The sequence below is a fragment of the Cariama cristata genome, unplaced genomic scaffold (assembly GCF_000690535.1).
Source record: "Cariama cristata isolate BGI_N322 unplaced genomic scaffold, ASM69053v1 scaffold31783, whole genome shotgun sequence".
Classification (NCBI taxonomy): domain Eukaryota; kingdom Metazoa; phylum Chordata; class Aves; order Cariamiformes; family Cariamidae; genus Cariama; species Cariama cristata.
In genome coordinates, this window is record NW_009610630.1 from 1 (window position 1) to 15412 (window position 15412).

General features: G+C 39.6%; 1 protein-coding gene across 1 annotated transcript; it reads left to right on the forward strand.

Annotated features, from left to right (window-relative positions):
* Positions 1 to 809: 809 nt before the first annotated feature.
* On the forward strand, positions 810 to 14663 carry CFI (complement factor I). The gene is made up of 12 exons (XM_009697948.1): positions 810 to 869; positions 2474 to 2792; positions 4064 to 4208; positions 5536 to 5714; positions 6518 to 6628; positions 8210 to 8326; positions 9499 to 9537; positions 10020 to 10123; positions 10745 to 10860; positions 11617 to 11891; positions 13023 to 13124; positions 14341 to 14663. The coding sequence occupies exons 1-12, from the start codon at positions 810 to 812 to the stop codon at positions 14556 to 14558; spliced, it is 1785 nt and encodes a 594-aa protein (XP_009696250.1). The 3' UTR covers positions 14559 to 14663.
* Positions 14664 to 15412: the final 749 nt, after the last annotated feature.

Genomic DNA, 15412 nt, shown 5'->3' on the forward strand with positions numbered 1-15412 from the left:
CACCCTGCTCTCCTCCTGAATGTGCGCCCGTGATCAGAGCCTCGGTTGTGGTCCGGGTGCACGGGGGCGGTACCCCGAGCTCCAAAACCCGGGGTGGGAGCACGCTTCCAAGCTCTACCGACAAGAAAGAGGGAGAGCCTCTCCCTGCAGCCCCCCTGCCCGAGCGTGGGAGAGCAGGTCTGGTGCCGCCCTTTGGGTGCACGGTGATCGGGGAGGGGTGGTTGGGTGCTGCTGGCTTTAATTAAAGTTTTCCTGGAAACGGACTTTCAGAACAGTACTTCAAGCATTTATCAAACACTTGAAGACTCTCTATACAAATTGTGTAATACAATCTTGTAATCCAGCTGTGTATATACTGGACGTTACATGGATATAGGTGTTTTTTCTCTCTCCATATATATGAAGACATACATATCTCTTAACGTAAAAACACATCTATCTTTTACAATAATCTGGCAAAGATGAATGCCTACAATCAGGAGAACCAGCGTGATGATTCAATCATGGTCTCCTCTGGCAAAAGAAAGAAAACGTGTATCCTTAGTAAGTGCTTCCTTTTAATCATTTACTTTAAGGGCTTTACTTTTGTTATCTCATCTTGCACTTACAGTACAACCACTTAAATTGAGGCAAGATCCTTTTGGAGAGATCAGATTTATCACTTTGCAGTTGAGGCTCCTGTACTTTATTTCTAAACACACTTCAAAATATTTTACTAGTGGTTAAAAATTAAACACAAATCTAACAACTGACATTCAAAAGAATCCCAGCCAGAGGGATTTGTCTACAAAGAGAGAGAAAATTTCATCATGCAAACGGTCCCATTTTTCTTGGTTCTCGTGTCTCTCTCTTGTGTTTTTGGATCGGAGGTAAGAATTTATTTTATTGTGGTATCAGTAATTTATTTTTTAAAAAACAATTAAAAAGCAGTTTATTGTTATAAAAGCAAAACCAGTTGACTTCTTTTTTTTTAAGTTTCCTTTCATAGTATTTGTGTTTCATACATTTGTTTTAGCCCAGCTTGAATGTTTGAAGCTTGCTATTTCTCTTTTGTGTATTGATTCTGTCTGGGGTTTATGCTAACAGGCTTCCGGAAAAGATTTTAATCATGATCCTATCCTAAACCCAATTTGCAAGCATGGCTGACTATAGAAAGGTGCTGCAATTTTCCTTGCCCCCCTTTTTTGAGAAATGAGATTACAGTCTTCTAACGTGACAACACGGTATATCGCACTGCCTGAAGGTTTGTTGCAGAATCTCTTCTGGCAGAACTGTCCCAGAAAGCCCATCTGGGCTGAGCGTTGAGCATACCCCCCAGTCTCTCAGAGAAATCCTTAGATAAAAACGAGCACCTTTTGTCCTGATTCAGGAGAAACAATACGGGAGTTATGCCAAGCCGGATCTGGCTCACAGTTTGGATTCTACTGACCCGAGAACAGCATGAAGAATTTAGTAAGATTATACAACTATTAAAAGGGGTTTTGTTGGATGAAATTCTGCCCCAACAACATCCCCACTGACTTTACCATGGCCAGGATTTCTTCACGAGAACTTTAAACTTCAGCTCTATTGATTCAGTTGACACCAAGCTGATAAATCGCATTTGAGGACTAACTTTTCTCTCCTATTTTTATGCAAAGTCCATCCATATATATTTTGCATGTTTCAACATTCTTCCTACCCATAGATCTTAGTAAGCAAAAGTATTCAGCCAGCAACACAGTCACCAGAGAGCTGCACAAAGGCAGGTGCAGAGTCGCTCACCTAGAGGCAGTCGGACGGAAGGTCAGCACCTGTACTTGCAGTCCAGTGATGACCAGCAATCACGCTCCAAATCCACTGCTGTGCAAGATACAGGAAAAGAGCTGATAAGGAAGGGCACTTAGTTTTCAAATTTCTTTAAGATACTTGTTATTCAGCAGACACACAATAAAACAAATCATTAATTTTAGATTACTCTATTTGCTTCTAAGTAGTTCATAAATATTTACAGGTGATACTTAAACCCCAAGCCAACCAAGCCAATAAAAAAGTCTCAGAAAAAAACAAGTTGCTATTTTTTTTTATTTTTCTGGTGTTTAAGTCCCATTATGTTTTCATTTCCTTCCAATCCCATTGCTGTGGTCTTATAAACCATTGGCTTAAAAAGTGTTTATAATCTGCTGCGTGCTTCAGCTGATGTTTGAAGAGTAAAGAGTATACTACAGCATGTGGGAGACCAGTAAGAGTGAAGATCACCCCAGGTGAATGATCCAAAAAGAAAAAGAAAAAAGTTCAGAAAAAACTGAGAAAGATGAGGTGGCCAAAGACAAGGGAATAAACACTATAAATGGTATTTAGCACCTTTGTTCTCCTAAGATAGGAGAAGGCTTATGAATAAACACTTTGTTGAGGTCAACAAAGGGATCTGCAGAACTATTGGTGCAGTTCCTAGTTTTAATCACTTTTTTTATTATTATTTTGTGCCTTGCAGAATGCAGCATCTAAGGCTGAAGAAAACCAGTTTCAGCAGGTTGAGGCTGCCAAGTCAGCTAAGCAGGACACGTACCTCACAGAAGAATGCTTAAGCAACAAATACACACACAAGTCCTGTGAGAAAGTTTTTTGTCACCCATGGGAACGATGCGTGGAGGGAAAATGCCTTTGTAAGCTTCCCTACCAGTGCCCAAAGAATGGCTCGTCAGTTTGTTCTACCAATGGAAAGTACTTCCATACTTACTGTCACCTAAAGAGCTATGAGTGTCAACGTCCCGACACAAAGTTCCTGCACAAGGGAAAATGCAAGTCTGAAGGTATTCACACCTCCTTTTCCAAAATGTGTCAGTCAGTCATTTGTGGCCAAGGAGATGCTTACTATTTACAGCTCAGAAAGTCTGTTCATTTACTTGCACTAGTAAGAGCATGAAACAGAAAATGAAAAGTCACTGAAAATGGGCAATATCTGTTGATTTTCGTAGAAATACAGTGATTGACAGGCCCAGCTCACCCTGCTGCTGGTAGGTTGCTCAAATCATAAGAAGGGAAGAAAGAGACACAGGAAAGAGCTCAAAGGTTTCCAAGCAGGGTGTTGACTGTGGTGGGAGGTGAAGTGGGAGAAGGCCTGCTGAGAACATCAGCAGAGAGGGTATCTTCTGGAGAGGGACACAGGAGCAAGAATCCAAGGAATGGAGTCAACCTGCTGAGGTGTGTGTGGGAGTGCACAGGGAGAAGGTAAGCCATGTTGACCTCAATCCTCTTCACACTGAATGTCACCAAACCAGAAACCTATTGCCCTGCAAACCAGTGATGGTTTGTGCACTGACAAGGAGCTGGCTGTTCTCACCTGCTTTTGGGCTGCACCAAGCTGCTTTGTCAGCTCAACCTCTGTCTGAGTGCAGGGAGAAATGTCTCCTGATAATAAGGGGGATGGCCTCCGTGAGCAGTAGCTGCTCCTACCCATCCTCCAGCCCCACCTCCACGAAACGCAGCAGGAGCAGCAAGCCGGGCCCAGGACTCTCCTGCCCAGTCTCTGTCCCAGTACCATCCCGCCCTTTCCCCACAGAAGCAGCAGCTCAGCCCATCGCCCTCAGGGTGGCAAAATTCAATTTGCCTATTCCACTGAAAAAGATCGGAGAGCCTCTGTGTGTTCTGGCATGCTCTCTATACGGCTTCACTAAGTTAAGCTGAGGACCTTAGCTCCACTGCAAACAGCAGAAGTTTTGCTAGACAGGTAATAAAAGCAAGATCTGGCCATCTAACTTGAAGTGTCACTGGTTGGTTACCAAAAATGAAAGTCATTATACCAAGATGCAACCCTCCCCTGGCAGAACTCCAGGTACTCTTACGTGGTCCTGAAACTGGTACATTTTGAAAAAGTGGCAGGCTCAAAGCCACAAAGTCAATCCTCAGAAAAATCAGGAATAATACTTGAAGCTTCTGATTTCCAATCTACTGTTCTTTCCATACGAACTCTGGCTGTCAATACAAAATTAGTCCTGATTTGTTTCTATGCTTTCCTTCCACTAGACACATATATAAAATATGATTTTACCTGGGGATTTTTTTTATTTCTCCTTTTTTTTAGAAACATTTTCAATCTCTGTGGGCCATGGAGATTCAAGTTTGCTTCGAGTAAAACCTGTGAATCAAAAGAACACCATTTTTGTATGTGATAGTGAGTGGACTATGAATGAAGCAAATGTGGCTTGCAAGCACCTTGGCTTTGAATCGTAAGTTCAGATAACTGCAAGGGACCTGAAAAAATAGCGATCCTTACATAAGTGTAAGTCACAGTCAGCCAACAGTTCAGAGAGAAAACTCATGAACAATGTATTGGCTACAGTACTCTGACAAAGCTTCTTTAACTGACACCTGAGAGTGAAAGCCAAAACACAGATTTCTGTGTTCTATTACGGATTACAACTATAAAAACGGTAATTGTTTCACTTTTAAAACAAAGCTGAAGAGCAGCACAGAGGTTTTGTCTCAGGTCTGCGTAAGGAAAAGTGCATAGATGGACCATCCCCAAGTAGCTCTGAGCAATAACCTCTGTGCAAAGGGTTTCTTATGCTAGCTGACAACAGGGTACGGCTCTGTTTTGCCACTTGCACCAGCCAGACTAACAAGAAAAACCAGAACACTTTTTTTTTTTTTTCTTCACCCCTTGCCCCCACTGCCATTGCTTGCTTTGGCCCCAGGGATGGCTGAAGCCACGTAGAGCTTGTTCTTTTTCCTGCAACCACACTGATGACCTGACTTGCACATTCAGCTCCTTGTAAAAAGTCAACTCTGTATCCTGTACGTAATAATTTTACACATATACAACTAATTTAACTTAGTCAGGTAGGGCTGCCCCCCCAACCCTACCTGAAGACTAAAAATGCTACTGCAGTGCCCTAAATTTCCCCTCTAGGTGAGAAGCAAACATTTCCTAGTCCTGATCGGTATCTCTTTAGATAGCAGAGAAGGGCTTGTCCTGGGACAGAACATTCAGCCCTGGACTCCCATCGTAAGCCTCTCTAGTTACTTATTTACTCAATCCGTATCTCTTTCAGGCAGTGGACACGTTAGGAAGACGCTGCTCAGGTAAAACCGAGGGAGATAAAATTTATTAATCCCAGCCTTGCAGTGGCCTGAGCTTTCTCAACATGCATTGGTTTTGATGACATAAAGGATACTCAATACCATGCAGGATGGTTTCCAAATTATGGCTCACCTGTGTCCACACAGAGATAGAGATCCGAGCTTACAAGTTTTGCTACATAAGGAGACTTGTCTATGCATCGTGATGCACAGTGGCCGTCACAGACCTGCATATGGATTTAGGGACAGTTCTATGCAGCAAACTGCAAAAATTACCACTTTGTTTTACTTTTTCTTCCAAAGTAAACATCTCCTACTTACCCCTAGACTATTCCATGGGAAGGCTGCTCTTTTTCTTAGCCATGACCAAAATTCTTGAACGCTGAAGAAAATCATATAAATTCAAAACATAAAAGCAGTGGACAATCCATTGTGAAATTATATAATTTGTTGTTATTATTTGTATCTTTACAGAGGTGCTGAATATTACCAAGCCCATTCCAGCATCACAGAATCTGCCTTAAATTCATTGCACTGTCTGAAAATAACTTGCAGGGGCCTAGAGACAAGTCTTGCTGAATGTCACATAGAGATGAAGTCAAGAGATAGTAATGAGGGACTCATCAGCCTCCACTGCCATGAAAATCTCAGAGGTTAGTAGGTTTTTTAGTTTTCTATCTACTTGGGGTTCTTACATTTTATTTGTAATAATTAGCACCTAGTTTGCTGAACTCTCAGCCACAGCTAACCTATACTGAAACCTTTTGATTTTTTTAAATAATCCTTTTGCAGACTTTAAGACAATTGAGGCAGTCTTGAGTCAATATAGTCTTGAGTTTATGAGTTTGGAAAATCACTGTTGCTCCTAAAGTATTTTTAAAGATGTTTTCCAAAAGTAAATATATTTCACCCATGGTTCTGTTTGTTCCCCCATCCCTTTCAAGGGTACCAAGGTCTATTGTATCCCACAAATCTTGTCTCTCCTGGGTTAACTGGTGAGGAGACAGGGCACTGATAAGCATCAGCCTGAGATGCTGCTGGTTAGGGGAGCTATGAATCATCTCAGGTTTTTCTTATGCCATAACAGCAGGAGTTCACAGACTTTTGATGACTTCCTTCTAGAGGCGGAGCATCCATCATCTTAATCATTTGAATCATTGATGGTGGGTTTGAACGGATCATTTCTGGTTTAGTCCTTGTGGAGAAGAAATGATGTTCCCTTTTGCCAGGCTACTGCAAGTTGGAGGAGGAAAATAAGTGGTCACATTAAAAGCTTGATGAGAAGGTGATTAAAAGAACAAAAAAAGATTCCTATTGACATTACCAGGCCCCAGAATGCCTACTGTTGATAGGCCAAACTGCTGCTAGATTAAAATGCACAAGCAGAATATTTCCATGGGCAGTTGTGAACCTATAGACATTTCCACACTAACTTCATTTTCATCGTACTGCACAGCTTGTTCAGATGGTGAGTTTCACTGCGTCAACAAGAAGTGCATTTCTCTGAATAAAACCTGTGATGGAATCAATGACTGCGGAGACCTAAGTGATGAACTGTGCTGTAGAGGTAATAATTTCCTTTCTTGGCTGTTTCAAAAACATTTCAGCAGAAGAACAACCCCAAAGAATTTTTACACCGATGTAACAGCTAAAGTCTCTTTTCGTTAAAGCTATCAAAAGCAATCTGCTTTTAAGTTAAAGCAATCAAACCATAGTTTATGTATATGCCAGTGCAAAAAAGTAGGCATAATACACCTTTTTGAAGCAGGCCAAGTGATCTCTGAGAACCTGAATTTCCTTGGAGGATGAGGAAATACAATGAGATTATTTAGGAGGCTCTTAAACATTGATACCAAAAAATGAGCCGTGTTAGAATTAAAATGTATTTTTAGTTGGGAAAAATCAATATTAATTAAAGACACTGTTCTGCCAATGAACTATCTTTAAACCAAAGTAAGGTCTCTCTTAAATATATTACTAATGCAAGATTATCCATAGAATATCTGTGAATAGTTCCTGTCACATTGCTTATTCATGAGCAGTCATTCTTTCAGCATCTGCAATTCCAGCTGTAACAATTTTGATTAGAAACAAGGAATGGATCTAGCATGACCCGAATGCAGAATACTTTCAAAAGCTGGGTTTCAGGTGCCAAACAGTAATGTGGGTTACAAATCCCATCACTATCCCTAAATAACCTTAATTTTGTAGTTTTACAATTGTCAGTAAATTTAATCTGATAATCGTGGAAACAGAATCACAGGCATTTTAGAAAAAAAATAAATAAATACCTGTGGCTTCATACATTTATTCAGATTCCACTTAACCAAGATAGTGCTTTCAGCTGCATGGGCTGAAAACAATGCTTCCTGGAATCAAAAGACGCATTTCAACTGAGTTCAGTGGTCTTTGGATCATATTGGGATATCTGGACACTTTCAGAGAACTATCTTAGTTTCTATTAAAGACATATATCCTTAGATAGTAGATTAACATAAGATTATAAAGTAGCTCAAAAAACCTTGCCATAAATTCGAGCACTGCTTTGCTTTTGATAGCATACAAAGTGATCATAAGAATTAAAAGGAAAGGGGTTCTCAGGTTTATAATAACATTTTATATAATCAAGAATTTTAGAATAAATAAATTAATAAATCCACTATCTTCAAAATAAGACTGTTGATTCCTAACCCTGCATTTAGGCATTTAGCTCATTCAACCAAAAGCCAGCTTGGACTCTGATTTTGGGGGGAAATTTGACCCAAGCGTCATAAATTCCTCATTTGAGATGATCAGTAATGCTGGCAAAACTGGATGCCAATCTCAGTTAGCTGAGGCTGAGTGTGGGCATGTGTTGTGGATGAAACCGGTAAGGACAGATACCAAGTCTGAAAGTACAGTACTGAACTGATAACAGAGATCCACATTTTTTAACTCTTAAAACTTCAAGACTGTAAAATGAGGAGAGACAAGTATTCATTTCGTTTTACACTTGCAGAGCCTGCATTTGTGATCTATTTCTGAGCAGCCAGGTCCCCCATAACATGGGTATTATATTGTGTTTATATTTTAAAAAGCTTTCCAACTGTGTAAGGCTGCTGAATCATAGGACCCTGTGATTTACATTTGTAATTCTCCTGTGTTACAGAGTGCAGAGACAACAGTTTCCACTGTCGGTCAAATATCTGTATTCCAAATAAGAATGTCTGTAACAAAGAAGTTGACTGCCTCACAGGAGAGGATGAAGCCCGAATTCTCTGTGCAGGTTTCCTTCTGAAAGATGTTTTTGTTTCTTTCCTTTCATTCTGCTCAATTATAATTAGAGACTACAGAATGCAAATTATTAAATTATTTAACAGAATAGCAAAACCAAAGTGCATGCGTGAATTAGTCTTCCCAATGTTATGTTATGAATAGTAGGGAGAAAAGGTTATGTAATTTTTCCCCCTTTCCTTCTAGAAAAGAATAGCAAGAAAACTAAAGGAAGGGAGAAACAGATGTTTTAGGAGGCTTAAGGCAGATTATGCCTTTTGCTGATGTGGCCATCTATCAAACTGGTATCCCCTATTTGTGAAGAAATTGTCGACGGGGCAGGCAGAAAAATTTTCCTCCCAGAAAAGGAATTCAGCTAGTTTGTCAATATAATAATTCTTCTGTGCTGTTCCCCTCACTGTTGAAAAGATTTCGTTTTGTTTTGAAAGTAGAGTGTTTTCCTTGCTCTGATAAGAAACAAAGTTTAAAGCCAAAAAGTAAACACTATTGGTAAATGGTAATTGGTAAAGGTAAACTGAACTCTAAATGTAAACACTGCTGTCAGTAACATGAGAACAGACCCAACCCTCAGCCTCCATTTAAGAACTGCATTCAACAGGCATTTTGTTTGAATAAAAGGTGACAAACCAGATTCAGGAAGCATTTAATTTACCTCTCATGTTGAATACCCTCCCTTAGCCTGTTAAAGGAGGCACACAGTACACAACAGCATCATCTAAATCAGGGGGGGAAAAAAAAAAAGGTCCTGTTACCTAATGCTCCTTTGGGCTTTAGAAAGCTCCAAAAGGTTGATGGGGCAGCAGGAGAAATTTCTGTTGTTTCCCGGTGGAGGAGAATGGGATATCACTTTAGAGATCAAAAAACCCCCAAAAAGGCCATTTCTCAGGGTTTCTTTGCAGAAGGGCTCCCTAGGCATGGAAAGCAGAGTAGGTGTCATGTAGTTATGAATGAGTATCTGCTGGATGTAGGTCATGTGTAGGCTGAGCGTCTAGTAGGAAAGGAAACAGCAGGCACCAGGCTGAGAGAGTGATGCTGTCCACGTGAAATCGTGTGCCCTTATGCATTTAAAATATGTACCATGATTTTGGCACACAAACAAATTCAAGTAATAGAACAAATTTAAATGTTTGCCCATATTTTTAGTATTTTGTTATTCTACTACAGGCAAAGACAAGAGTGCTGAAAATCACAGTATGGATGAAGGTAAGTGTAACTAACCCTCCAAAAATAACAGCATACCCTCTTTTTCATGGCTTTCTAGCTACCAGCCAGCTGGCCAGATCCAGAACACTCAGATATCTGGACTTTGTGATTTAGTAAGATACACTCTGGGGCTTACTATTTTTCCTCGCTTTCCACTAATTTCAAGAATGCCGTAATAATTCATCCTGGCTGTGGACCCACATCTGCATGTTTTGGCAGCTGGTGAACTCTCAGGAAATCTAGGCGAACTGCTTTAAAATTATTTGCCTGAATGCAAGGAGCAGTGGAAAATGAAGAGAAGTAATGTGATGTAAGCAATTTTCAAAGCAAAACCAATGCCAACATTTTTGGTCTCTGCTTTCCTGCTGCTTCAGCTACTGGCATATTCACAGCACTCAATTTTCAAGATAAAGATAAACCTGTCTCCAAATAGAGAGAATGGATCCCTGAATTCTGAGACACATTTTCCCTTTTTGTTAAAGAAAGAAAAATGATAAAGACTCTTCTTCCCCAACTACACTGCGGTCGTAGAGAACACACATTAACTCGACGGAAAAGAATCATAGGTGGAGAGGTTGCAAGAAAGGTAAAAAATAACCTTATCAGATGTGAGTTCATTCAGCATCAACTTAAGCGGGCATTATTGTCCTTCTGTTAAAAATGTATGGAAATAACAAAATCAGCTACAACACAAATTTCATGTTTTGCAGCAGTAGTGGCACTGCACTAAATGAAAGTAAAGAGAAGCACAATTTATAAAGTAAAATATGGAGTTGCAAAATTGAGCATTACAGTACAAGTACACATTGAAAATAATCCAGCAAAATACCAGAAATAACAATTTTGACAAAATGGAATTTAAATTTGCACCTTTAAAACACAATACAGTAAAAAATGCTATACTCAATCATACCAGGTCAGATTCTACATCTGTTTCTCTGGCTACAAGGGGTTTCATGACAGAAAGCTGGAGGGAAGGAGGCATCACACAAAGTCAGAAGACTGAATAAAATTCCTGCATTTTAGAACATATATCCTTTATATCAGATGGGTCTCAATTCACAATTTCTGGATAGCAGATTTTTTATTTACAATCAGGTATAGTCAAGGAGATGAGGTGATACCAAGAACTGTGCTTCCCTTTATGCGCTAAAACCAGTACAATTATCATGATTTTACATTATTTGGGTGTTTGTTGTTTGAATAGGGTGAATTCCCTTGGCAAGTGGCAATTAAAGAAACTGGCAGTGAAGGTGCAACAGTGTACTGTGGAGGGGTTTATATTGGTGGCTGTTGGGTTCTGACTGCAGCACACTGTGTCAGGTAAAAACAACAAACTGGGAAATTATTTTCTTCTTGTGAGGCAGAAAGATCATTTTGGATATTATTGCCCTTCTTAGCTATCCATTTGCTATTCCTATTTGCCTATTGAATAAAACAATTTAAACCACTGGTTCACCCACATTAACAATGGCGAAGATTCAGAGAAAGTAGAGTATTTCGGCAGTGAATAGAAAGATGAAAAAGTAATGATGAGTTTGAAGAGGCACAGCATTCTTCAGTCAGCTAGTAGGCAGGCAGAAAAGGTTCACCGCAACCACTCTGCCTGAAAGGGAGATACAAGGGACCTCCTCTCTTCCCCATCTCCACCTTGGGGAAGTCCAGGACCTGTCCCCTGAGAATGTCCCTGGGGTCATATGTTCCCCAGAACAAGCAAGAGCAAACAGGGAAGATTCGCCAGCCCCAGCATCCCATCCACACCTGCTCACTCTTCTTTCACTTGAAATCAGAGAGGCGTAAACGCCTGCTTTCTCTTTGTCACAGCACTAAACACAGAGACTGGCCTGTAACATTTTTTTCTGTATTAGTTGCAGTACTCAGCAGTTAGTGTCATCTGCCTTGCATTTGCTACACTTCAGAAAAACCTGGACATCAAGTCCAGAAAGAAACTATATGTATATAATATGAATTTTTATTCCAGAGGAACTTTGATAAAATGCAAAAATTTACAGCTAAGGCAAAATGTAGAGTGCTCGTGTTAAGTACCAAAACATAGTTTATTTCCCTGTTTTTTTCCAGGGCAAGTCGAGTTCATCTGTACCAGGTCTGGATTGGACTGTTGGATACAATACTGTATGACAAAGAGACAGATACTTTAAGACTAAACAAACTCATAATCCATGAGAAGTATAACGCGTCAACTTATGAAAATGACATTGCTCTGCTGCAGCTGAGAGGTTCTGGGAAAGGAGAATGCTCCCTGGAATATAGCACACCTGCCTGCATCCCCTGGTCAGAGTATATGTTCAAGGCTGGTGACAGATGCAAGGTTTCTGGATGGGGACTAGAAAAAGGTATTTGCTTTAGTGCTTACTACAAGAATGTATTATTTGTATCACTTGTTTTCTAATTGTGGTCAGCTTTCATTTTGAAAAGGCTGAAGAGTAGCTGTGCACAAAGCACTCGGAAGACGTAGAGTACAGAAAACATAGGCTGTGGTTTGGCATTCGGCTATTGCTGTTGGTTCTCTTTTCTGTACTGCTTCCTCTGCTGTTTCAGCCGCTTAGTAAATTGATCTGGAGGACACACCTGGTTGAAAACTACCCTGACAATAAGAAGTGTTCCTTTTGCCAATCTAAGGTTTAGATTAGCTGTGGAGACCTGGTAATGATATTCAACAAGGGGCGGGTAGTTGCTCACAGCGGCCCATAGTCCCAGCCCGTCGCCTGTCCCCTGCCCCAGAGGATCTGAGCTGCAGCCAACAGTTAAGAAACTCGGCACATCTTGTCTCAGCCGTGTTTGAGTTTAGCCCACAGAAGGCTGCACAGAGACACACAAGCCAAGTGTAATCATGCTTCAAAGATTTGGAAAGCATTTGTTTCGTATCACAGTGATTACAGCCTGGCGCTGGAGCTACCATATTGTGAGGCTTCTCCTGTCCGTACTCAGTAGCAGTCCATAAAGCAAATGCAAAGTTGGGAATTACTAGCAAATGGACAGAGAACAAAACAGAAAATCCCCTTAACCTCATGAATGCATGGTCCACCTGTATCTTCAGTATCTGGTCCACTCATCCCAAAAAGACAGAGTAGAATTGGAAAAAAGGTAGTAAGGATGATCACAGCCACATCTCCATTTCATAGAAAACAATATACCAGTTTCCCAGTGTCTGAAAACTTTGATATGGAAAACAGAGGAAAAACTGAGGAAGACAAGGAAAGGGAAAGCGTGCAAATGTCACAAAATGACTGTACTGTATTTAACACTGCAATTAAACCACTCTGCTTTTCTTTTAAAATATACGGCCAATGTACTGCAATTCATATAGGACACGTGTTAGTGGCAGTTTAAGGTATCTGGTTTATAATACTGAAGATTATATTCTATAGATAAGCAAATATATAACTTTCAATTTATGATATTAAAAGTGTCTAATATGTACTTACCATTTTTAATTTAGAAAAGTTTATTCTTTTCTTTTCTAGGTTATACCAAACAATATGTCCTCAAGTGGGGCAATGTTAATTTATTTCAGAATTGTTCTGAATTGTATCCAGGACGATTTTTTAAACAAATGGCATGTGCAGGCAAGCATCAATTTTCTTACTATAATTTCTGTACCATCAAACCCACTGTTTGTAAGGTCAGACATACCCATAGGCAATCTTTTAGACTTGGGAAACAGTAACTGATTGCCACAGTATCACCATTAGCAGAATGCTAGCCATTGTAGCCTAGATGCATCCACTATGATATATCTATGTATAAACAGAATTAAGATGACAGTATGCTAAGTTTATGTGATTATGTGCGCAAATTTCATCATGCAATTTATGTTTTCTAAATACACAAGCACTTTACAGCCCACTGAACTCTACTAAACCCCTACCTCTACTATATTTGATTCTGATTCAGCAACATATTTAAACAAATGCCCGTCTTGGAGCACGTTAGTAGTCCTGTTGACTAGAATGCGACTATTCATCTGCTTAGACATTGGCTACTACCACACTGCACCCCAGGAAAAACACAATTAACTTCTCAAACTAAGATTAGTCTGGCCAGGAAACTGGTGGTTACTCCTAGCACTAAAATAAGGGTTTTGAATACACACTTTTTTGCTTCTCAAGTAACGAAAGATATTGCCAAATACATGACTACAAGAGCAATGGGTATTTAACTTAGAGGGCAGATAGTTTCAACTGTTCTTTGAATCAAAAAGTAAAGGCAATATTTAAACAAACTACTCTAACAAGAAAAATAAAAACCAGATAGAAAAGCCAAATAATTTGTGATAAATTCAACATGACATCTATAAGATACTGGGTTTGTCTACTGTGCAAGTTCCATAACTTATATCCTTGATCTTCAGTGTATTTCAAGTATTTTACCAGGAGGGAACAAAGATGGTATCACATGGGACAACATCAGAAAATGGGTATCTGGGGTTAGCTCCCCCTCCCTGATGCAAATACAAACTTTGGAATTAAGGGCTAGTATCCAGGGGAGTTGGTTACACAGCAAATATCAATTAAACTTAAAAAAGGCAATAAAATCTTGTTTTATAAGATTAGTAATTCCAACTCGGAAAAGTTCACAAAACTCTTTCTCAGTAATGTAGAGATTCGAGAAAGAGGGTACATTTTTAAAAACTTGTAGACACACGCTTAGTATGGGTTCCTTCATATTGGGTCAATCAACCAAGCAGAAAAGTGTAGTAAGGGTGTTAGAAATTAATCGACTTTTACCGAGTATATAGGACAAAGCATAAATCATTGCTTTTTATTTCCTCTTTTGCTCCAGGTACTTATGATGGCTCCATAGACAGCTGCAAAGGTGATTCAGGAGGCCCCTTGGTCTGTTTTGATGCAGAAAATGTGGCGTATGTCTGGGGTATTGTGAGTTGGGGTGAGAACTGCGGGGAGGCTGGTCACCCTGGCGTGTATACAAAAGTCGCCAGCTACTACGATTGGATTAGCCATCATGTGTCAAGGAGTCTCATTTCACGGTATAATATCTGAAGCTTGGAAAATTAAATACTTCCTTCTTATCACCCATGCAACAATGAACACTAGTCCTTTTTTACAATCAGCAGCCATGTAACTCAGCAACAATTAGTACAAATCTTTAAAGAATATATTTTGAAAATTCTTGACAGTCTATGAATACCACCATTTTGCAGAAGCCTGTAGGAACAGAATCTTACAGTCACATCAGTCTGCAGCAAAAGTCTCTAATAAAAGCAGAGAAATTAAAATATCTTGTTCTTGTTGTTACTTTGGGTTGTTTGTTTTTTTGTTTTTTTTTTTCCATATTTCACATTGCATTTCAATTGTGGTTGTTTATTTAGTTAGACAACCATACTGAAAGCAGTGGTTGGAAAATGACTGCATTGACAATATGGGAACTTCGGAGAAAGACAGCAACCAGAGTACTTTAAAGAACTTCCATTATCTCAAGGTCACTAGAAACCCTCAGGATGTTGCCTTGCTTGGTAGTTGATTCTTTAGGCTTACTGCAAAAGTAGACTTCAGACCATCCATTAATTATCAAATTGACTATGATCATGAGATTTGTTGTAATGCAACAATTACCCAAAGAACAACCCTGGTGGTAGTATTTTCAGCTACAAACTCAAACAATTTTTATCTAGTTAATACACCTCATCTGATCTGCCTTGGGGCAATTTTTGCAGCTCTAAGTTTTATTAATTTAACCGCAGCTGGTCACAAACCAAGGAATTTTAAAACTTGAATCTTCAACTTAAATAAAAAGCATATTTACAATCTTAAATTCTCTGTGTATATATACATATATTTCTGGTACGCAACAAACCCTTAACATCAAGTAGGGTTTTACCATGTGTGTGTATATA

Bases quoted from the DNA above. Each gene is read 5' to 3' on its own strand.
- CFI (XM_009697948.1), top strand. From the start codon at position 810: ATGCAAACGGTCCCATTTTTCTTGGTTCTCGTGTCTCTCTCTTGTGTT. The intron at 4,209-5,535 runs GTAAGTTCAGAT...GTATCTTTACAG, and splicing joins AAGCACCTTGGCTTTGAATC to AGGTGCTGAATATTACCAAG. The intron at 10,124-10,744 runs GTAAAAAATAAC...TTGTTTGAATAG, and splicing joins GTGGAGAGGTTGCAAGAAAG to GGTGAATTCCCTTGGCAAGT.